This window comes from Cyprinus carpio, chromosome B4 (genome assembly GCF_018340385.1).
Source record: "Cyprinus carpio isolate SPL01 chromosome B4, ASM1834038v1, whole genome shotgun sequence".
Lineage (NCBI taxonomy): Eukaryota > Metazoa > Chordata > Actinopteri > Cypriniformes > Cyprinidae > Cyprinus > Cyprinus carpio.
This window is the reverse complement of record NC_056600.1, coordinates 1,264,390-1,289,785: the sequence shown is the minus strand read 5'-3', so window position 1 is coordinate 1,289,785 and position 25,396 is coordinate 1,264,390. Positions and strand designations below refer to the sequence as shown.

The 25,396-nt window shown below is 38.9% G+C and overlaps 1 protein-coding gene across 1 annotated transcript in view; it reads left to right on the top strand.

The window, feature by feature from the left end:
* Window positions 1-25,396, top strand: part of LOC109054901 (mucin-17-like) — a 34,273-nt gene that overhangs the window by 3,466 nt on the left and 5,411 nt on the right. The window contains 18 exon segments of the mRNA XM_042721529.1: window positions 180-916; window positions 2,800-8,353; window positions 8,356-9,078; window positions 9,213-9,368; window positions 9,681-9,719; window positions 9,861-9,979; window positions 10,057-10,204; window positions 10,298-10,437; window positions 14,578-14,704; window positions 14,784-14,819; window positions 15,837-15,985; window positions 17,421-17,547; window positions 20,297-20,442; window positions 23,569-23,695; window positions 23,910-23,939; window positions 24,414-24,526; window positions 24,614-24,746; window positions 24,902-25,041. Of these exon segments, the coding sequence (XP_042577463.1) occupies window positions 180-916; window positions 2,800-8,353; window positions 8,356-9,078; window positions 9,213-9,368; window positions 9,681-9,719; window positions 9,861-9,979; window positions 10,057-10,204; window positions 10,298-10,437; window positions 14,578-14,704; window positions 14,784-14,819; window positions 15,837-15,985; window positions 17,421-17,547; window positions 20,297-20,442; window positions 23,569-23,695; window positions 23,910-23,939; window positions 24,414-24,526; window positions 24,614-24,746; window positions 24,902-25,041 (8,744 nt within the window).

Sequence of the window (25,396 nt, the reverse complement as noted above, 5' to 3'; positions counted from 1 at the left end):
AAACGAGAGAAATAGCTAAGCAAGAAAATCATTTTTTAGAGTGTATGCATAAAAACTGAACACACAAAGGTAAAAAAAAAAAGAAAAAAGTTAAATATTGCCCCTTCATTTCTGCCCCCTAGTGAGTGTTCCAGATCAGACTCTAAGTGTTTGGCTTGTGTTTGTTTGTGTGTTTGCAGGCTGAGAGTCCACAGGAGCACAGCCCAGGGGTGTTGAGTCGTATCGGGAGCTGGCTGTCATGGGGTTGGGGCAGAGATGATCCCAGCTCCCAAACACAGCAAGAGGAGGACCACAGAGAAACCAGAGCAGACGAGACAGACAGTCCTTCAGGAGGTGAGACCAGCCCAACCCTCGAGCGGAATGCCAAACATCTGAGACTCGAACGCAGTCCGTCGCTTGAGAGGAGAAGCCCACCTGATCTCTTTGACCAAATGGGACGGAGGAGATCTGGCAGAAGGAGGCGGAGCTCTCACGGAGATGGGGGCGGAGTTAAATCCCCAACCAGTCCCCAACCTGAAAGCCCTGAAGCAACCAGTTTGACGAGCGGCCCGCAGATGACATGCGCTGACTCAGCTTTTGAGGAAACGTCAAACAGCCTCCCAGAAGCCTCCGGAGCAGAAGCGACGAACTCAGGTAACCGAGAGGATGTCTTCCGAGCAGAATGGGCCCAAGTGCACCTGAGCGAAGACGCAGATTCAGATTCGCTGGTCCAAGCGGCGCTGGTTTATACAGATATGGATGAGGAACGGGTGGTGAGGCTGACGGAGAGCGCCGAATCCAAGCGCCGGAGCATCAAAGTGTCTCACAGCGAGGTGGTCTTCGCTAAAAAGGTGGTGGTCCCCTCGGAGGAGCAAAGGGAAAATCAAAATGTGGCTTTCAAAGACACCGAACGGCCGAGATCTGATGGAAGAGCCAGGTGAATTATACCTGTTTTACCTGTTCGTAGCTGTGCTTACAGGAATAACAAACTAAATTCTCGGATTTGATTTGATCTGTGAGCTTTTTATAGCTAAAGTTGCTGTTTGGGCTTGAGTTTAAGTCGTGGTTTTCTAGTATAAATATCTAAACGTTCTTGAATCAAGATGCATTTATTTGACAAGTAGAATGACTTCCGATAAGTCTTTTTTTCCGTAAAAAAAATGTATCAATATTTTGTTTCTTTTTTGCTTAAAACAAGCAAAAATATCTTAATTCAAAGGCTAATAAACAAGTTAATTTTTCTTGCCCCATTGGCAGATATTTTTGCTTGTTTTAAACTCAAAAACTAACAAAATATAGTTTTTTTTTCTTAAAGCAAGAAAATGCATATTTATTCAAGAATTTTTAGACATTTATTCTAGAAAACAAGGCAAAAATACTAAGGAAGAAAATCATTTTTTGCAGTGTTTCAAAGCAAACTGTTGAATGTGCTTCATCTACACATGGGAAATCTTTCTTAAAGATCATCAGGACAAAACATCATGCGTCATGTTGTGAAATATGCTCTCTTACTAGGTCATTATCGAGTAGTTGTCATTCCTCTGGGCTGTAAAGTCATAGATTAAAACCTGTTGGTTAAAGTTCCTGATCTGGTTCCAACAGCTCCCTGCATTGAAAAGAGGCATTTTCATAACAATTAAGTGTTTACATAGTTAAATGCCAGTTTTTCTAGATGTCAGCCTTGCATTTTTCTACTGTATGCACCAGCAGCTCTTAAAGGAACAGTTCGCCTAAAAACCGGAAGGAGATATTTCTAAAGTATATTTCTTTTCCATTCAGTGCAAGTGATTTTTAATGCACGGTTTCTGCAGGTCTGAAAAAAGTCTTAACTCACACTTCCACAAATCAAGGCCTTAAAAGGTCTTAAATATGAGCAGAATCATAAATCCTTTGCATTATATGATGCATGCATTGCAAAGGTCAGTATTTTTGTCTTGTTTTCCAGTAGAAATATCTAAATAACCTTAAATCCAGATAGATTTACTTTTTTTTTTTTTTTTAAGAAATTGAACAAAATTAATGTTCATTAATGTAACATTCATAATGTTAATTCTGGGTGAGAAACAGACTAAAATGCATGCCACACTGTAAAAAATGATCTAAAATGTGTTGCCAATGAGGTAAATATCTGCCAATGAGGTAAGAAAAATAATATTAAATCAGGCTAAACAAGATTATTTTTCTTGCCCCATTGGGAGATATTTTTGCTTGTTTTAAGCAAAAACTAACACGTTTTTGATACTTTTTTTCTTTTTTTTTTTTTTTAAATGAGACGTAATATCTCATTTTACTTGTGCATCTTGATTCAAGAATGTTTAGATATTTATACTTGAAAACAAGACAAAAATGCTAAAGAAGAAAATTATTTTTTGTAGTGCATTTATGATAATCTAAGTTATTTGCTGATAGCTTTCCCCTCACACAAGAGTCATAACTTTTACAATGCATTTTTATGCTTTTCTTGCTTTTTGGAGCTTAACAGTCATCTCTCATTCACTTTCAAAGAAGGGAAAAGAGCAGGAATTAGCTTGTAAATTTGTTATGCAGCTTTTGAAATTTTATCGTGCAGCTCGTGTTAGTCACTTAATAAAAGTGTTTTTCCAGAACATGCAAATGAAGAAGGGGAAGTCTGTATCTTAATGGATTTGTGGTTTGCTTCATGCAGAGAGAAAGAACTGAAGAGAACAGACAAAGAAGAGCAGAGAAAGAGGAAAGAAAGACAATGAGTCAAAAGCTAACAAAGGGAGTTAATGCTAATGTGAATAGTGTGAACTTGATATTCGAACCAGTTTTGACCTTTTATTCTTTGTTCTTTTACAGATTTCCAGAGGACAGAGTGGATGGCACCAATGTGAAGTCCAAGGGCCGAATCGCAGACAAGATCAGTCTGTTTGAGAGAGGAGCCACCAATGCAGTTAGCAGCTCCACAAACCTGCGTCACCTGGATATTTCTCCAGCTCGAAATGTGGCTAGTCGTCTTTTGACAGAACGTGTCGGAGCACGGTCCAGTTCCGCACCCCCAAACCAAACGGTTAAAGAGAGGGCAATGAATTTTAATGCAGGACGGAGGGGAGAAGAGAAGCTGACGTTGCCGTCTGGTCATACGATGAACGAAGGACATTCAAAAACGGCTGAAATATCTTGTTCTGCACGTTTTGAAAAATCTACAGCAAAGACAGATACTAGCGGAGAGCCAAAGGTTAAATGCAAACCTCATTTAAACCTCGATCAAACAGACTCAAAATCCCACAATGCAACACAAAGTACACCTGTATTGTCAGAAAGCACAAGTGACTCAAACATTGGGAATAAAGAGCTGGATTCTCTGCCAATGGTTTCATCACCTACTGATGAGACACCGCAGGTGAAATCGCCAAACCGGACTGGCTCGCGATCTAAAAAGCGTCGAGGCAAAGATCCACTGAGCCCCACCAAGCCAGAAATGGTTCAGGGTAAACAGGAGGTCAGGGACAAACCTCTTGTAGACATTGTAAAGACCACAGAGCAGTATTCTGATAAAGAAAGACCCAACTCTGCTTGGGAGGCCGTAAGCAAAACACCTGAAGTCCCTCCAAGGTTGGAGAAAGCAACAGAAATTATGCAAAGCACAAAGAAAAAATCAGACTCTCCACCTGCGGACACAAAATTTCCTAAAGAAATGAAAAGCAAAGATGAGAAGCAGCATAGCTCAAATGAAGAGAAGACAGAACAGACAGAGATGGACTCAAAAACGGAAGAGAAACAGAGAAACATCAACCAAAAACAGCCTGTTCATGAGCGCTCAGAAGGAGAGGGGCAGATGCACAGAGACGTGATTGTAAACACATTGTTTGGAGAGTCAGGGAAACCAGATCCATCTGTGACAAAAGAAGAGAAACCACCATCCCCGGAGGACCTGAAGGAGGCCAACTCTAAAGAATCCTCTGAGCCAGCCAATAACAGCGCTGCAGCCTCCAGGAAAGATGCCATGCGAAACAGAGGGAGTGAGACGGATATGCTGGTCTTACCTGAGAAAAAAGCGGAAAACACCACTGAAAGTGACTTAAAATCAGCACAAAGACCATCAAAGACAAACCAAAAGAGTCGAGAAAAAGATCGTTTGGCTGAGATTAACAATCAGAATGAGAAAAACGAGCTTTTTACAGAAACAACTGAGACACACAAACATAGTACTGAAGTCAGTACATCAAAGCCAACCGAGCAGAATGTAGAAGAAGGAATTACATCAAAGACGACTAAACATGGTAAATCAAAGGACACCTCGGCTGTGAGACAAGACGACACCACTGTTATGCCAACCAGTGAGGGTAAAGAGACTCAGACTACAGAGATAAACTCGGAATTGTCTGATCAGACTAAAGAAAACGCCACTTCTACAAGTAGGACACCGGCAACACTAAACCCTGCACTGGTCAAAAACCAAAATGACTATATGGATGCCATAATTTCACCTCAAATTCCACCTACAGAGGGAGGCGGTCCCAAAAGAGACGGGCCACCCCTACAAAACCAATCAGAGAGTGGAGAAGAACAGAAAACACAGGCAGTGTCTAATAAAAGGGATTTACAACAGCCCAGCACTGATATTAAAAAGGGAGGCACCAAGGAAACCCAGAGTAAAATCACCAGCACAGAAATGACATCCATAATAAAAGGAGATATACACTCTGTGCAGGCGGAAGATCAGGTTTCTGACTCTCTTAAGCAGTCTGGAGAAAATGCACTTGGCTCTAGCCTTGAAAATACCTTACCTGAAATAACATCCAATAATGACAATCTACCTCTGAGCTCAGCAAAAAAGAAGCCCACTTCCTTGTCATCCAAAGCCATTGAAGCATCCACTGAGAAATCTGGCCAGGTCACCGCTAAACCAGCCTCAAAAGATGATACGGCTTTCAATGATAACGAGAACACAACTCTGTCAAACTCAGCTAATAAAAAAACAAATAATGAAAAGACCACTCCTCCACCAGCCTCTACAAATGTAATAACAACTTCTGAAAAACCAACAACTATCGAAAAAAGCACATCTCCACAAGCCTCAACCAATGAGAAAACCTCCACTTTGCCTGCCTCAACTAAAGAAAAGACTACAGGTCTATCATCATCAACCACTGAGACAATATCTGCTACATCAGGCTCCAATGAAGACAAAAACAAACTTCCACCAGCCTCAACTGATGAGACAATCTCTGCTTTGCCTGCCTCAACTAGCGAAAAGACCACGCTTCCAAGAACATCAGACAATGAAAAGACTACACCTCCAACAGCATCAGCCATTGAAAAGACTACACCTCCAACAGCATCAGCCATTGAAAAGACTACACCTCCAACAGCATCAGCCATTGAAAAGACTACACCTCCAACAGCATCAGCCATTGAAAAGACTACACCTCCAACAGCATCAGCCATTGAAAAGGCCGCGCCTCCAACAGCATCAGCCATTGAAAAGACTACACCTCCAGCAGCACCAGCCATTGAAAAGACTACACCTCCAACAGCATCAGCCATTGAAAAGACTACACCTCCAACAGCATCAGCCATTGAAAAGGCCGCGCCTCCAACAGCATCAGCCATTGAAAAGGCCGCGCCTCCAACAGCATCAGCCATTGAAAAGACCACACCTCCAACAGCATCAGCCATTGAAAAGACTACACCTCCAACAGCATCAGCCATTGAAAAGACTACACCTCCAACAGCATCAGCCATTGAAAAGACTACACCTCCAACAGCATCAGCCATTGAAAAGACTACACCTCCAACAGCATCAGCCATTGAAAAGGCCGCGCCTCCAACAGCATCAGCCATTGAAAAGGCCGCGCCTCCAACAGCATCAGCCATTGAAAAGACTACACCTCCAGCAGCACCAGCCATTGAAAAGAGTACACCTCCAGCAGCATCAGCCATTGAAAAGACTACACCTCCAACAGCATCAGCCATTGAAAAAGCGGCGCCTCCAACAGCATCACCCATTGAAAAGACTTCACCTCCAACAGAATCAGCCATTAAAAAGACTACACCTCCAGCAGCATCAGCCATTGAAAAGACTACACCTCCAACAGCATCACCCATTGAAAAGACTTCACCTCCAACAGAATCAGCCATTGAAAAAGCGGCGCCAACCATTGAGACAACCTACACATTATCAGGCTCAGCTAATGAACAAACCACACCATCTGCCTCATTAACCATTAGGTCTCCCTCCACTTCATTAGGTATAGGTGATGACAAGAACAAACCTTCATCAACATCAACCATTGAAACAATCTCCACTTTATTAGCCTCCAGTGATGAAAAGAACAAACCTCCACCAGCCTCAGCTAATGAAAAGAACACAACTCCATCAGAGACAACTAATGAAAAGACCATATCTCCACAAGCCTCAACCAATTGCACAACCTCCACTTTGCCTGCCTCACCTAAAGAAAAGACTACACCTCCACCAGCATCAACCACTAAGACACTCTCTACTACATTAAGCTGCAGTGACGACGAAAACAAACCTCTGCTAACTTCAACTAATGAGACAGTCTCCGCTAATAAGACTGCGCCTTCAACAGCCTCAACAAATGAAGAGAACACAACTACATCAGAGTCAGCTAATAAAAGGACAACTAATGAAGAGACCACATCTCCACAAGCCTCAACCAATGAGACAACCTCCAAGAAAAAGACTGCACCCCTACCAGCATCAACCGCTGAGACAATCTCTGCTACATTAGGCTCCAATGATGACAAGAACAAACCTCCACCAGCCTCAACTGATGATAAAACAACATCTTCATTAGACTTAACCAAAGAGAGAACCACACCTCTACCAGTCTCAACTAATGAGACAATCTCCACTTTGCCCGGCCTAGCCAATGAAAAATCCACGCCTCCCACAGCATTAGCCAATAAAAAAGCCAAACCTCTACCAGCACCAACTATTGAGCCAACCTCCACATTATCAGACTCAGGTAATGAAAAGACCACACTATCTGCATCATCAACCGTTGAGGTTGCCTCCTCTTCATTAGGCTCAGTTGATGACAAGGCCACTCCACCATCAGTCTTAACTAATGACAAGACCACACCTCCACCAGCCACAACTAAAGAAAATGCTGCACCTCCACCAGCTTCAACCAATCCACCAGTCTCCATTGATATCACTACTAAAAATGAGAGGACCACACCACAACCAGCATCATCCTCTTTCCTGCTAACCTCCATCAATGGAGATAATATAACTCCACTTCCTTCATCCAAAGAAAAGACAATATCACCACCAGACAATGACAGTAGGAAGGCCACACCATCACCAGAAAAGCCCTTGGGTCCTGAAGTCTCAGCAAAAGAGAATATCTTCTCCAGTAAATCTACGACTCCATCCACAAGAAAAAAGGAGTTCATCCTCAAACCCTTTCTCCTTCCAGAAATCCCTGCTGCGCCCGGCAGTTCCTCCCAGAGCAGGGACTCTCCATCTAGCTGGCTTGATGTGGATCACCAACGTCCTATAAGGAAGAAGCTGTTGATTCCAGATCCCAAGCTGAGCTCCTCTTTGAGTGAGACCAACCTCCTGAACACATCGGGAGAGTTTGACCCAGATGACTTCATTGCAAATGTGAAAAGGCTAGCGATGCCATTCAATCTTCCCCTACGCAAACACAACAAACATCGCCTGCAAGCACCTCCATTTGCCATGCCTGCCATCAAAGAAGACCACTTTGAGAAACCCTTTGATCCGGAGGAGTTCCAGCATGGCTTGAGGCGAAGGAGGGAATTCATTTTGGATCTGCCTCCCAGTTCAAAATCAAAAGTCACAGAAGTCAAGGAGGCAGAGATCAAACCTAAGCGAGAGAGCATCCTCACAAGGTCCCTGATCTTCCAGAGAGCAAGGAAGGAGCCTGAAAAGGAAGAGGAAGCAATAGAGGAGGGATCAGATGAGAATAAAACAGAACCACAGAAGGCAAAGTCTCGTTTGGAGAGGTGCTCTATTGTCAGCCTTCTACGCAGCCCCAGCAAAGGAAGACGAATGGAGTTTTTAAGCCCCACTGAGAGTCCTTCAGGTGGGCTGTTATCACCCAGCGATGGTTCTGGGTCTACGGCACCTCCACAATCACAACTAGCCCCAACTATAGAACCACCCAAATTGGTCCCAGTAGAGGAAACCCTAGCTAAGAATAACAGCCGCGATACACCGTCTGGTTCTCAGGTTATTCAAAAACCTAGCTTGGACATTGGGCCTGCCATGACACCTGACCTCAAAACTACTTCAAGAGACCCCACAGTCTCTCTTTTGACAGACTCTAATGCTTCTTTTCCTCTAGTGGTAGCCAAACTAGTTCCCAGGTTGTACCCAAACCTACGAAAGATGATGGACCTACCCTGGCACCTGACTTGAAAGCAACTTCAGCAGACCCTTCAGTCACCATGTTTACAGACACTAATGCTCCTACTCCTCCCAGTGGTTCCCAAACCAGTTCCCAGGTTCTATTGAAACAAACAAAATATGATGGACCTACCCTGACACCTGACTTGAAAGCAACTTCATTTGACCCTCCAATCACCATGTTAACAAACACTAATGCTCCTCCACCTAGTTGTACCCAGTCTGGTTCCCAGGATGATGGACTTGCCATGACACCTGACCTTAATGCTTCTACTCCTCCCAATGGTTCCCAGACTAATTCCCAGGTTGTACTGAAACCTACTACAGATGATGGACCTACACTGGCAACTGACTTGAAAATAACTTCATTAGACCCTTCAATCACCACTAATGCATCTCTAACGCCTAGTTATACCCTGTCTGGTTCCCAGGATGTTCTAAAACCTATCAAGGATGATGGACCTGCTATGACACCTGATCTCAAAACAACTTCAAAAGACCCCACAGTCACTATGTTTACAGATACTAATGCATCACTGCTTCTCAACACTACCCAGACTGGTTCTGATGTTGTTCTGCGACCTGATGGACCGACCCTGAAAACAACTACAGTAGATGCTCCTCCACCATGTCCTTCCTTTGATGACATCAAGTTGCCTAGTTTCCTGGAGAAATTTCTTCCAAAGGAACCTGAAAATGCTCAACCATCAAATAAGATCAACCCACTGGTCAGCCTTCCCTCATTCATCACACTGACCACAACAACAACACATACTTGCATCCGTTCATATTCTAAGCTAGTGCTAAGTGTTGTTTCACAATAGAGTTGTTCTGTGTGTATATATTTGTGTGTGCTGGTTAGATGGCTAGAGAAAGTGCCTCAATACCTGGTCTAGTGGATCTGAATAAGGCTGTTGACGTAGCTGACAGGATGATCCCAGAAGATACGATTCTACCTGCACCTGTAGTTCCAGCGGCTCAAATCCCTCAAGCTATACCTCAGCGAAAACTTCCAAATGTATGAGTCAATAACCAATGCGTATTTTCTTTGTAAATACTAAATGTGAATTTGTTCATAGCTGCAGTTGCTCTGCATGCCTGCTTGTTATTTATGCGTGTCCATATTTGTACATGACAATGTTGGAGATTTGAAGTTTGTTGAACAAAACTTGTTCAACTTGTTGAACATTTGAACATGTTCAAAGGGTAAAATCTTTGGGTTATCATTGGCTCATGTTTTTGACTGTTTGTCTGTTTGGTTAAATATTATGAAACATTTGCAAACTAATTACCTGCATTACTCTTTTAACCGCAGTTTTTTGTTTTTCAGATTCCAGCTGCTCGCGGAATCCACCGGCGTCCTGGAAAGGTTTGCCAGAATTTCAAACCCATGACCTAACAGAGAATTTCAGATCTGAAAACCTGCTCTATTTGCATAACATGAGCAAAGTTTAATTTTATTTATGCTTAAAATATGTGAGTAAAAATATGTGAGTTTTGTGGCCATCAGATTGTGATATTTGAGCACCATCAGTTCAGCGGTCAGTCCATTGAGTTCTACAGGGATCAACCTGATACCACACACATGAAACTGTCCAGTGTCATATCTATTAAAGTGATCAGAGGATGGTAAGTGGCATCTACGGAGAACAAATGCTGGGCCTTTCAGTTGAATAGATTTAACTGTGCATTTTGGCCTCTCGTAGCTGGATATTATATGAGAAACCGGGATTTGAGGGACGATGCATCGCTCTGGAAGAGGAAGGAGTTACCGAACTGCTCAATCAATGGACAGAAGAGGGTGATAAAACATCTGCCCCTGTGGTCATTGGCTCAATTCGACTGGCTGTCAGAGTAAGTGACCTTCTTGAAATGATTGTATTGAACACAATATCCAAAGGTCAAAAGAGATGGGAGTGACCGCTGTTTTTTCCTGTATGTTTCTGGGACTACACTCCTCCCCGGATAGAGCTGTTCACCGAGCCTGCTGGCAGAGGCAGAAGCTCTGAGTATATGGATGACACAGCAGAAGTGGGCAGTTTTAGCCGTCCTCAGAGCACCGGCTCCATCAAAGTCCACAGTGGTCTGTAAGTTCTGCTCAGACCTTAAACGTTTCCTGGGGTGTGTGTTGTCAAAGTGTAGCTCTTGACATACACATCTTTACTGAGTACTTACAAAAAAAATGTGTTATGATTCACTTACTGTTTTGGAGAACTGGGCAAGTGAACTTGTGATGTTTGGTAAAGCCAAAAAAAAAAAAGAAAAAGCACTTTTTACAACAGCAAAGAAATGTACTAAAAATCAATCAAAATACCTCAGCGACTATTTCAATACACTTTGGGACTAAATTGGCCCACTTTCTAGTATATAAATGTATACTTTAAGTATAACAGTAGTAAACTTTGAGTACACAACTAGTTTAAATTTATGTTTTTAGTTTGTACTGCAACTATACTAAAAGTGAACTTATAGGTATACTGATAATTTACTAAATAAATACTTGTAGCATTTTTAGTACACTCTGAAGTATAGTGCCAGTAAACTACTAGTTTAGTAGTTTTATACTGCAAGTATACTCATAAGTTTTCTTTAAATGAACTTTATATCATACTTTGAGTATCATACTATGTCCCTATTTAGGTATTAATTTGTATATATTTTGTTATATGAATAGGCTATCTGAACATACAAACGTCAAATGAAAGAATGGGGTATTTGCTTGTAAACAAAAACATTTTATTCTAGCTTCATGCATTATTTTTTGTAAACACTTGAATGTGGGTAAGTTTCATAAATAAAAAAAATTAAAGGGATACTCCACCCCAAAATGAAAATTTTGTCATTAATCACTTACCCCCCATGTCATTCCAAACCAGTAAAAGCTTTGTTCGTCTTCGGGACACAATTTAAGATATTTTGGATGAAAACCTGGAGGCCTGTGACTGTCCCATAGACTGCCAAATAAATAACAGTGTCAAGGTCCATAAAAGGTATGAAAGTCGTCGTCAGAATACTCCATCTGCCATCAGATGTGCAATCTGGGTTATATGAAGCGACAGGAACACTTTATGTAAGCGAAGAAAACAAAAATAAGGACTTTATTCAATAATTCCTTTGTCAACGGTCTCCTCTGTGTCTCTCCATATCACTGTATGCTGCATATGCTCCTCTATCAGCCGAGCCACAAGGATGCGCTGTTTCCTTTCAAATCAAAGCTAAATACACGTAGAAACAGCGCATCCTTGTGGCGCGGATGATACAGAAGACTTTCATACCTTTTATGGACCTTGACACTGTTATTATTTGGCAGTCTATGGGACAGTCACAGGCCTCCAGGTTTTCATCCAAAATATCTTAAATTATGTTCCGAAGAGGAACTAAGCTTTTACGGGTTTGGAACGACATGGGGGTACGTGATTAATGACAAAATTTTCATTTTGGGGTGGAGTATCCCTTTAAGAAATAAATAAACAACATTTTGAACAAAAAGCTGAAAAAAGACTATGAATTGGATTCAGAATGAATTCCAACACTTCAACGCTTGACAGTAATTACCTCTCCATGGGTCAACATTATATTCCATAACGTTACACAGTTCTGATGCTGTTTTATTTCTGATCGTGTGACATTACATGTGGAAGCATCTGTTGTTTCGGTTTCTTCTTGGCTTGTTTCTGTACAGAAGATGTGTAGTAGCACTGTCTAATGTACAACAATGAAAACATGGATTCCCGGAGCACAAGTAGCTATAGCTAAAATATATTTAGACTTTTTCTAAGTGTAAGTCAAGTATACTTAAATGTCATTTTAAGTATATTTCTGAGAAGTACATAAAAAGTAGACTGAAAGTATACTTTCCTATTTTTAATTTAAAAGAAGTAAACTAATAGCACACTTGAATAAACTTTTTCATAAGGGGCCTGGGTATACTACTTTTCCGCATTCCGCTGTGTCTCGTGCACATCTTTCAAAGTCTACTCAATCACGGATGAGCACAAATGGATGAGTTCGACACAGTGCCACCTAGTGGACTCGTTCTGTCTGCGCGTTTGGTATTCGTTATTTTTGACCAAAGTAATATCAAGGCGACCAAAGATTTTAACGAAACCACTGCTAGAAGAGCTGTCGTATTTTGTTCATGTTTGGAAAGCTGCTTCGCAGATGGTGCTCTTGAAGGGGTTGCCATGTCCTCTTTTTATAAGCAACACTTGTGAAGCATCTTTGAGCTAAAAGTGGCTTATTTCCAAGGTAATGCTTTAGGATTTAAGTTCTTTATGGCCATGTTCTTATTTGCCATTTCTTATAGCAATATCTGGCAACCCTGGGTCAAGGCATACCTCCTTCCCTGTGATTTCTTGCATTACGCATTTAAATATGTTATTAACTATTTATTCATTTAAGTTCTGTACTACACACTGTAAATACAGTTGCCACTCCCTGGTTATCTCGAAAGTCAATACGGTTGTAGAATGCGGTCGTTGATCTTAAATTATCTTAAATGACTGAACTGTGTACGTACAGAACTAGTACTAAAAGTACTAAAAGGTGAACTGACTACCAAATTTAGATGCAGTATGTACAGTACATGGCCAGTGTTGTGAGAATATAATGACTGGATTCCTGATGATTCATGAGTATGTTATGCTTTATGAGAGCGTTTGAGTCACAGCATTAGTCACGCTGAACCATATAAACAATATCAGAGCCACATATTCCTGCACTCAAACTATAGCACAAAAACTCATTCAGAGGCTCTCAGTAGTGTTTATAACAGACAGAAAGAGGAAAATAGCATGCTAATAATTATTAAAGTGGCAGATACAGTCACTTCAGTCACAGAGTGACACAATACTTGTAAACACTAGATCTATTGTTTCTATTTTGTAATGTTTTGTTTGAAAAGTGTCCAAAGACTTGTGTGTGTGCGTAATAAACAGAGACAGCAGAACAGGACAGTGAGGATGACAAAAACACAGAGGAGAGACAGGAATAATCAGGAAGAGGGCAGAATGGCAGATGAAAGCTATGGCAGGAATGAGAGCAGGAATAGAAAGAGAAAATCACAGATTGTTGAGGAGGGTGGAGGTGAATGATTTACAGCTGCAGGTTATCCAGCAGAACACAACAACAACAACAACAACCAGTAATATTTACAGTACAGCATATTCACATTTGTTTATTTTAAATCAAAATACCATTTAATGGAACAGAAGTCAGTTGTGTTTGTTTGTGTAGTCGGTCTGTAGATTCTTTTGAAAGATGAAGCAGATAAAAACTTCTGAACATGACAGAAAACATGCGGTTCATGCGAGCTGTTACTCATTTCATATGCAAAGAAAGCCAGATGAACTTTTGGAAAATGGTCATGAAAACCTATTTTGTAAGGTTTCATAAACTTTTTAAGCAAGTGGAAAAAACTGACATGAACATTTTTAACATGCCAGGGAGGGTGGAAAATTGTCATAAAAACTAAAAAAAAAAATGTTTTTAAATATATTTACTTGTTTATTTTATTTATTTTTTAATCTTTATTTTTTAAGTTTTTATAAACTTTATGTAAATGGACAAATCCCAGGAAAACAAGCAATCATTAATATTTTGAAACATGTTAGAGAGAGTAGAAAATTATCCCCAAACTTTTTTTTTTAACGTTTTTATAAACTTTGTTTATGCAAGTGGAAAAACCTCAGCAAAACAAGCAAACATTATTCTTCAAATGTTGACTACTATATATATATATATAAAAAAATCACATTTAACATCAGAGAGTGTGGAAAATGGTTATAAAAACTAAATTTTACGTTTATTTTTTTTTAAATTTTATGTTCATGTAAGGGAAAAACATCAGGAAAATGAGAAAACTTTAATATTTTTAATATTTCAGAGGGTGTGTAAAATGGTCTTTAAAACAAAACTGGAAACTTATGTTTTCATGCTTATGTGAGTGTAAAAACCTCAGGAAAAGGCAAACATTAATATTTTTTACAAGTCACAGAGAATGAAAATGTCCATTTAAAAAAAAAACTGCATAAAATTATTTTTTAAAAACAATCAAACATTAATGTTTTTAATATTGCTTCCCTGACCGTTATCAGTGAGATTTTGGTCAGTAAGGTGTTAACTAGTACCACCAAAAACTAGTGAAGTCACTTCTGATCATCTGACTTGACTAATATCCGATGCGTGATCTGTTATGATGATTGACAGCTGTCGTCTCTGCTCTGCAGGTGGCTGGTTTACAGTGATCCGGGTTTCCAGGGTCTGCTGGCGGTTCTGCAGGCCGGAGAGTATCCGTTCCCGGAGGACTGGGGTTTCCCGTTGCCCGTGGTCAGCTCTCTGAGGCCCCTGCGGATGGTACGACTCACACCATAATGTTATTCACCTGTCTGCAGTCGTGACGCAGTGTGTCACCAAAACTCTGCTTGTTTTCCAGGGTGCTCTGAAGGTCGAGAAGCCAAACGCGGTCAAGGTTTGTGAGTTTCAGTGACTTCACTTGTTTTGTCCTGTTTTCCAGTACAAATATTGAAACGTTCTTAAATCATCACACATTTACTGCAGATGCACAATGACTGAATATATGAAGTCTTGTTTCCTAAAAAAAAATGCATTAGATTTACGTGTTTATGCTTACAAAATCAACTGAATTCAAAGGGAAAACAAGTTTATTTAACCCATTGGCAGATATTTGTTTCTTGTTTCAAGTACACAGTAAAAATTATTTTTCAAAGTAAAATTCAGATTACTGGAGTATGTTTTACAAGGAAATACAGTTTCAGTATTTTCAAAATTTCATGTTTAATTCATTGAGTTACATGCTGTTTCTTTGTAATTATTTGTGAAATTTACTAGCAATTTCGGAGTAAATTCTTTTAATATAATTAATTTTTAAAAAAAACTACATTTTTATTTTATTTTTTTTATTTTTTTTTACTTTGCTGTTCCATTCACTCCGCCTCCCCCCCACCCAAAAAAACCAACCAGATAAACCACAAAATGATATAATATATGTGATACAAATGACACATTTTTAAAAATTTAAATTTTTATTATATACTAAATATTTTATTATATACTTGTATTATATTGTATATATAATAACTAGATAATCAAGCACAACAAACAATGCGTATTATTTATATTATATATGTACATATGTTATATTATATTGAAAATTTATATAATAATGTAAAATGAATATATTATATAATATATAATAAAATATACAAGTCTTGTTTTCTGAATAATTAAGTGACTTCACGCTTAAAACAAGAAAAAATACTTCCTAATGGAGTAAGAGAAATAAAGTGGTTTTCCCTTTAAATTAATATTTTTTCTTGTTTTGTGCTTTAAACTTACTTAATTTTTATATTTTTTTCAGGAGGCCTTATTATTTCATGATTTAAGAGTGTTTAGATATTTGTACTGGAAAACAGGACATAAACGCTGAGGAAGAGTGTGATTTTCTTCCCCTCTCTGTGTCTCTCAGGCCGTGTTGTATGAGAAGGCCGGTTTGGAGGGCCGATGCGTGGAGGTTCAGGGAGACGTCTTCTCCTTCACCAGGACAGAAACGGACCCGAGCGACCCGGACAATCATGGACTGAACTGTGTGGAATCACTCAAGATCCTCGGAGGCCTGTGAGTCCCGAACTCTGTGGTTTTTCCTCAGTATTTCTGTCTGGTTTCCCATTGCAAACATTTAAACATTCTTTAATCAACAAACATTATCAAGCAAAATGACTGAACATGTTAAGTCTTAAAAAGTGATAAAACAAGAATTAATATCTGCCAATGGCTGAATTTATTTTTCTAAGCATAAACTCACTTAATTTTGATTACATATGTTGATGATGCATGTTAAGGGGCGTGTCGAGGAAAATCATGACGTCAGTTTCAAATCTGGACGTTTCAGAAGAGTAGAAAAGAATAATTCATATTTTAAATGAGGGCGTTAGATTTGAGCTCTGAAACTTGCAGTGATTTTATTTCGGAGCAACCTCTCATGTGTATATATCAAGAACAGTTTGATTCTTCAATTAATCACCCCTTTATTAAGGGTGTTGTGATATTTGCACTGGAAAACAAGAAAAAATACTGAATAAGAAAATCGTGGTTGGTTGATTGAACTCTACAACATGAAAACCCCCATTAACTGTGGTAAAATGACTGTTGAAAAGTGTTGGGGAGAGTTACTTTTAAAAGTTATGCATTATAATATTGCATTACTCCCTAAAAAAGTAACTAACTGTGTTACTTAGTAACATTTTGTGTAAAGTAATGCATTACTTTTGCGTTGCATTTTCTAATTCATTTCTAAACTGTCATTACTTATTTAAACAAGTCTCTCAGATATTTTCTTGTAAATTTAAAAGTAAAGCGTTACATTACTGGTTACTTAAAAAGTAATCTGATTATGTAACTAGCGTTACTTGTAGTGCATTATTTTACTAGTTACTTAAAAAAGTAATCTGATTATGTAGCTAGTGTTACTTGTTGTGCATTGTTACTAGTTATTGTAAAAAAGTAACCTGATTACATAACTACAATTACTTGTAATGCATTACATTCCTAGTTACTTAAAAAAGTAATCTGATTATGTAGCTAGCGTTACTTGTTGTGCAGCATGTTGTAATGCATTACATTCCTAAAAAAGTTGTGCATTATGCTACTAGTTACTGTAAAAAAAGTAATCTTATTTCATAACTAGCATTACTTGTAATGCATTATGTTACTAGTTACTTAAAAAGTAATCTGATTATGTAACTAGCGTTACTTGTAATGTGTTATGTTACTAGTTATTGTAAAAAAAGTAATCTGATTACGTAACTAGCACTACTTGTAATGCATTACGTTACTAGTTATGTTAAAAAAAAGTAATCTGATTGCGTAACTAGCGTTACTTGTAATGCATTGTTACTACTTACTTAAAAAATAATCTGATTATGTAACTAGCGTTACTTGTAATGCATTATGTTCCTAGTTACTTAAAAAAGTAATCTGATTATGTAGCTAGCGTTACTTGTAATGTGTTACCCCCAACACTGTTGGATGCTTTACTCTCGTCTCGTCTCAGGTGGGTGGGATACGATGGCGAGGGTTTCGAGGGGCAGCAGTTCGTTCTGGAGGAAGGAGAGTATTTGGACTGGACAGACTGGGGCGGGACGGGGGAAAAACTCCTCTCTCTGCGGCGTGTTTTCACGGTGAGTCTCCTCAGCCATCAGTCACCATGCTTCACTAGCTGGGTGATTAGTCAGGTTGTGCTTTAGCTGTCAGAGCATTTGATGTGTCCTAAAGCACTTTTTATTTAATTTAATAACACTTAAAAAATGTTCAAAGATTACTGGAGAAAATACTGTTTCAGTCTTTCTACTTCAAAATTGAATGTTTAAATTCAATATGTTACTTTTTGTTATTCTTTGTAATAATTTGTGAAACTTATTTGCAATTTCTGAGTGAAAATTATTTCAAAGTAAATCCTTCACCGGATTTGTCTAGTGTACTACCTCCTGAGATTTTACATTTAGTCATTTAGCAGACACTTTTATCCAAAGCGACTTACAAATGAGGACTATGGAACCAATCAAAATCGACAAAAGAGTGCTATAACAAGTCTCAGTTAGCTTAACACAGTACGCGTAGCAAGTTTTTTTAAATTATATTAGTCTAAAGGGAAAAGTTTTTTTTTTTAAAGAATAGAATTAGAATAGAGTGTGCTAGAGTTAAAGGGTCAAATAAAGATTCTTGAAGATGGCTAAGGACTCGGATTGAGTTGGTCAGCTCATTTTGTGCAAGCAGCTATTGGTAGCCAGTGCAGATTGATAAACAGAGGTGTGACATGCATTCTTTTCAGCTGGTTAAAAATTTATCTTGCTGCCGCATTCTGGATTAATTGTAAAGGTTTGATAGAACTGGCTGGAAGACCTGCCAAAAGAGCATTGCAATAGTCCAGCCTGGACAGAACAAGAGCTTGAACAAGGAGTTGTGCAGCATGTTCTGAAAGAAAGGGCATGATCTTCTTGATGTTGAATAAAGCAAATCTGCAGGACCGGACAGTTTTAGCAATGTGGTCTGAGAAAGTTAGCTGATCATCAATCATAACTCCAAGGTTTTCTGGCTGTTTTTGAAGGAGTTATGGTTGATGTGCCTAACTTGATGGTGAAATTGTGATGAAACGATGAGTTTGCTGGAACCACAAGCAGTTCTGTCTTGGCAAGGTTGAGTTGAAGGTGATGGTCCTTCATCCAGCAAGAAATGTCTGTTAGACAAGCTGAGATGCGAGCAGCTGCCGTCGGATCATCAGGATGGAATGAGAGGTAGAGTTGAGTGTCATCAGCACAGCAGTGATAAGAAAAGCCATGTTTCTGAATGACAGAACCTAATGATGCCATGTAGACAGAGAAGAGAAGTGGTCCCAGCACTGAGCCCTGAGGCACCCCAGTAGTTAGATATTGTGACTTGGACACCTCACCTCTCCAAGATACCTTGAAGGACCTATCTGAGAGGTAATAATAAAAAAAATGGAGTGTGGTTCCTGAGATGCCCTTTGCCAATAGGGTTGACAGGAGGATCTGGTGGTTAACCGTGTCAAAAGCAGCGGACAGATCCAGCAAGATAAGCACTGAAGATTTGGATTCCGCTCTTGATGGTCTCAGGGCTTCAACAACTGAGAGCAAGGCAGTCTCAGTCGAATGTCCACTTCTGAAACCAGACTGATTGCTGTCAAGGAGGTTGTTCTGTGTGAGAAAGGTTAAACACAATTTGTTCAGGTGTTTTTACAATGAAAGGAAGAAGGGAAACCGGTCTGTAGTTCTCTAAAAGAGATGGGTTAACTGTGAGTTTCTTAAGTAGTTTGTCTAAATGCCGATGTAGGAAGAACAGTGGTGTGGGGTGTTTTGTTGTTGTTGGTTGGTGGTGGTACTGGTACAACAGGTACAACAATAACAGGTATAACTACAACAGGTAAAACTTTTAGGTTAGTATTTAAATTTTTTTCTCAGTATTATTTAACTGGTTTCACACAATTTCACCACTGCTTTTCAATTTATTTTACTTTAACCAAAACAAATAAAAAGAATAAATATAAATGTAATATATATCGATATAATGTTTTTATTATATACAATATAATGTTTATATTATATACAGTATATATATATATATATATATATATATATGTAAGTAAAATATTCTATATTGAGAAAACTAAACAATATAAAATAAAATAATATTTCAGTAACTTAACACATTTGCATGTTGACAGTTCTTTGATGACTGTTATCGGTCACATGATATGCAAGTAAACAAATAAAATATTTTTTTTTTTTGGTAAGTGTTTTATTTTCATTGCTTTTATTTTAAATGAAAGCATATTTTTAATTTTACATTTATATGAGTTAATTAATTATTAGCTGTTCATCAGCTCACAAACCACAATTTGGAGAATTGTTCCTCTTTCGAAAGTCACTTTGTAAGCGTCTGCTAAATGCACGAATGTAAATAGGAAATTCTGGCTTAATTCATCCCATTTAAAGCACCGGTGTGTGCAGCCATAAAAACACTGAGTGCTCTGTTCAGCTCAGTTCCTCTCTGTCCAGCTGTTTTTGAACTCATAAACACATGCTGTGTAAACATGTCTAAGAAACACACCTGTGATCGGGGTCAGGTGAACCCCAAACCAGCTCAGCTACTGATTTAGTAAACAGTAAACAGTTTTGCACATCTCATTTTCTTTCTTAATGGGGGTTTTACACATCTCTGATCTCCATCAGTCATTATTACTCAAGATAGTAAACAGTGCGTTACACAACTTCCATCAGCACATACCTGCAGTGTGTATGACCTCTGGACGCACAATAGCAGGAAATAACAGAACCAGAACCAGCGCCGAACGCTTGCCAACTGCTTTCTAATTTAAGACAACCGAAGGCTGTGAAATGCTTTGTTTTTCAGGATTTCTCCTCCCCTCATATGAAGATGTTTACTGAGCCGGACTTCTCAGAGCGCGGCGTCAGCATCGACCTCCTGGAGCCGCTGGATAACGCCATGAACACACGCTACGGCCCGCAGACGCGCTCCATCGAGGTCCTGGCCGGAGTGTGAGTTGCTTTCTTCATTACAGAGTCCAGAAGTAAAAACTCACCTCAGAAAATTTAGTTTTTAATAACTTAAAAACCATTAAAGAGCTCCAGGATTGTTAATCGATGGTACCTGTTTCTGTTTAAACCATCAGTTTGCATTATTTCAACATATTTTTAAAATAATTTCATCTAAGCTGAATTTGTGGTGGAAAAACTACATTACCCATGATGCTGTTCAGAAAATTCCACTAATCAGAGAGTAGCGGTGAGCGATGAAGCATTGTGAGATATGAGCTTGCAATTGTGAGGAAAAAAGTCAGAATTGTGAGGTTAAAATGTCAGTTACTTTTATTTATTTCTTATTTTGTGTCAAAAGCAAAACAGAACAAAAAAACAAAATTGACAGCATTTAACGGTGGAATTTGTGGAGGAAAACTACATTATCCATAATGCTGTGTGGAAAATTCCACCAATCAGAGAGTGGCAGTAAACAAAGCCCCGCCCACTCTAATGAAGCACTGGCACTATAATATATAATAGCTATAAATATTTCTAGAGAAAAAATCAACAACACATACATTTCTGGAACCAAACAGTGGGCGGCTCTAATGCACTCTCTTCAGCCAATCAGGATGTCCATCACTGAAGTGACAGCTCATCAATAGAAAAGTGTGCGTCAGACCCAAAAACTGGCTCAAAGTTACATGCCGTTGGTTTCATTTTGCTAGTGCTTCCACAGAACTCACGATCGCACCTGTTCAGGTAAATGCACATTGTTTCCCGCCACTAGCAGATCATGTGACACAGACACGTACATGAAAACAGGTCCGCCTCGGGCTGATCAGAGGAACGGAGGCCGTCTGCCAGAAAATAACAACAACAGAGGGGCATGAGTGTAAATGATGTTAATGTGTAGATATAGTGTTTGCTTGTTTTTGCTTGCTGCTGAGATTCTATGAGTTTATGTGTTTTTATTTGATTGTGTGTGTGTGTGTGTGTGTGTGTGTGCAGGGCACCGCCTTTCAAGCAAAATGTCTAAACACATACAGGCCTGTTTCTGGTTTTAAACTGAAGTGCTCAAAACACACACACACACACACTCTCTCTCTCTCACACACACACTCAAACACATACACTCACAAACACATACACACTCACACACACATACACACTCACACACACACACACACACACACACACTATATATTTTCACACACACACACACACTCTCTCACACACACACACACACACTCTCTCTCTCTCTCATACACACAGACACACTCACACACACACTCACACACACTCTCTCTCTCACACACACATACACACACTCACTCACAGACGCTCACACTCACACACCCACACTCTCTCTCTCTCATACACACACTCTCACACTCACAAACACACACACATACACTCACTCTCTCTCACACACACACACACTCACTCTCTCTCTCACACACAAAGACACACTCACACACATACACTCACACACACACATTCTGCTGTGAAATCTGATGTTCTTCCTCAGTACTTTCTTTCAGACTTGTTTTCCAGTACAAATATGAAAGCATCCTTAAATCAAGCTACAAATGCATTGAAATAAAGGGAGTATAAAACAAGACAAAATAGAATTGTGAAAGGAAAGTCTGAATTGTAAGATAATATTCACCATTACTTTTTTAATTTTTTACTCTGTGGCAGGGAAAAAAAAAAAAAATTGAGAGAATTGAGAGAAAATTGCAAAAAAAAAAAACGTAAGTCCAAATTGCGAGCTATAAACTTGGAATTGAAAAAAAAAAATTTAATTGTGATAGATATATCTATTACAAAAAAAAGGCTTAATAGAGTATAAAAAAAAATGTATTCCATGGCAGAACCAAAAAATAGAATTGTGAGATATAAACTGAAAATTGCAAGAAAAAAGATAACACAAGAAAAAAAATTGTTATTGTTATAATTACCAAGAAAAATACTGTGGTGGAAACAAACTTCCATAGAATCTAAAGTGAAAACAAGTTCATTTGTCTGACCCCAATGGCAGATATTTTTCTGGTTTAAGCGAAAAACTCCTTCTCCAGTAAATCTATCTTAATTTATGAATGTTTAGATATTTTTACTGGAAAAAAGACACAAATACTGAGGTAGAACATCAGTAAAGTCAAAGACTTAATGGCTGCATGTCTGTAATTGTGTGTGTGTGTGTGTGTGTGTGTGTGTGTGAGAGAGAGCGGGAGAGAGAGAGACGCATGCATGCATGAAGGCAGGTCTGGATTTGTTCAGGCACATGTGTGGGCGCCTCGGCTCTGTGAGTCTCATTATTTTGGGAGACGCTGTAGTTTTGCTGCATTAAATGTCAGTTTGAGCATCATGGGATGTGAAGCATTAAACACTGACCACCTTCAGAACACTACTCCAAAACTGCAGCTGCGTTCTTCTCATATGTGACCCTGCACCACTAAACCAGTCATAAGGGTCAGTTCTTTTAAAACTGAGATTTCTACATCATCTGAAGCTGAATAAATCATCTCTCCATTGATGTGTGGTTTGTTAGGAGGACAATATTTGACTGAGATACAACTATTTGAAAATCTGGTATCTGAGGGAGCAAAAAAAAAATCTAAATATTGAGAAAATCATCTTTAAAGTTGTTCAAATTAAGTTCTTAGCAATGCATATTACTAATCAAAAATTAAGTTTTGATATATTTACGGTAGGAAACATATTAAATATCTTCATGGAACATGATCTTTACTTAATATCCTAATGATTTTATGACATAAAAAACTACATTACCCATGATGCTGTTCAGAAAACTCCAACAATGAGAGAGTAGCAGTGAGCAAAATGTTAGAAGAGCTGTAAAAAATGTATAATTGTAACCCATACAATGTATTGTTGTCTATTGCTACAAATATACCTGTGCTGCTGATGACTGCTTCTGTGCTGCAGGGTCACTTCGTTGTGTTAGGTTTGCTTGATGTTAGTTCTAAAGTAATAATTTATCTGGAAATGATCATTTCTTCGCCCTCATGCTGCTTCAAACCTGAATGACTTTCATTCTTCAGCGAAACAGAAAAAGAGACGTTTAGCAGCATGTTTAACAGAGGACAGAAGTGAATGCATGTGATTGGTGTGTTGTAGGTGGGTGGTGTTCGAGGGCCCCGGGTTCTCGGGTCAGCAGTATGTTCTGGAGAAGGGTCTGTACGGAAGCCCGGAGGACTGGGGCTCATCCCACAGCCGCATCTGCTCGGCCGTCCCTGTGATTCTGGTGAGAGTCGCTCTGTCATCACTAAGAGAAACTGACAGAGTCATGAATGCGCCTGGATCTGACAGATGATGAACAGATGATGAACAGAGACACTGGACATTTATTTTCTGTAGCTGGAACGTGAATTTAAACTGAAAATAGACGTGGTTATGATTTTCTAACTGGAAAATAATGGCCCAAGATCAGTTATTAATGTGAATATTTAATATTTCAGGAAAATTCGGAAAACTCCTGCCACTTCCAGGTTTGTAAAATAAATTATAATGTTTATTTATTTATTATCCCTATTATTATTAGGATTCTTCTACTACTTTCTTCTTTTTGTTCAGATTGTTCTAATTAATAGTTTATTTTGATAAAATAATGAATTATTTGTTTGTTTTTGTTTGTTTGTTTTTTGTTTATTTATTATATATTATACCTAATTTTTATATATATATATATATATATATATATATATATATATATATATATATATATATATATATATATATATATATATATATATATATAATTCTAATCATACCTAATTATTTTTTACATATAATGTTTTTAATATTATTCGATATTTTTTTTTATTTTATTTTGGTATAAATTATTGTTGTTATTATTTCATTTTCCTATTATTGTTTTATATATATAATTTTGTTCTCATTATCCTCATTTCAAAAGGTCAGAGTGAGTGTTACTATGGAGAGTAATTTTGTTAATGTGATAGATTGAGCTGTTCTCTGAGTCTGGATTCGGTGGAACATCTGTCCTGCTGAAGGACTCGTTACCCACGATCCCCGGCGGCTTCAGTGTGCGGTCCTGCAGGGTTCATGCGGGCAGGTTCGTCAGATCTGTTCTGTCATCAGTCTGTCTGTGTGTGTGTTTCTGCTCTCACATGAGTGTGTGTGTGTGTGTGTGTGTGTGCAGCTGGCAGGTGTTCAGCGGCGAGTGTTTCTCGGATCATCAGTGTGTTCTGGAGGAGGGTTTTTATCCTGATCTGAGGACGATGGGTTTCTCTGAGCCGGACGCATCAGTGCTGTCGCTGCAGCCCACGGGACTCGTGAGTCTCTTTCAGAAGCATCACATGTGACTCTGCTTCACCAGAGGTGTGTAGTGTTCTGACAGCTGTGTGTGTGTGTGTGTGTGTGTTCGTGAGTGTGCTTCACCAGAGGTGTGTAGTGTTCTGACAGCTGTGTGTGTGTGTGTGTGTGTCAGGAGCTCTCGGTGCCGGCGCTGCTCCTGTTTGAGCGCTCTGGACTCAGAGGACGGAGGACGCCACTGAAGACGGCTTCGGTGAATCTGCAGCTCACACACAGCTGCTCCAGAGTCTCATCTGTGCTGGTGCTCGGCGGCATGTGAGGAACACACACACTCATTCATTCATTCATTCGGTCATTCATTTCTTTGTTCGTTCAACCGTTCATTCATTCATTCATTTAGTCATTCATTCATTCGTTTTTGTTCATTCATTCAGTCAGTCATTCATTTGTTCATTCAATCATTCATTCATTTTTTTCATTTATTCGTTCATTCAGTCATTCATTCATTAATTCGTTTAGTCATTCATTAATTCACTCTTCCGTTCATTCGTTCATTCGTTTATTCATTGATTCGTTCATTCAGTCGTTCATTCATTCATTCATTCATTTGTTTATTTGTTCGTTCATTTATTCATTCATTTTTTTCATTCGTCTGTTCATTCCTTGATTA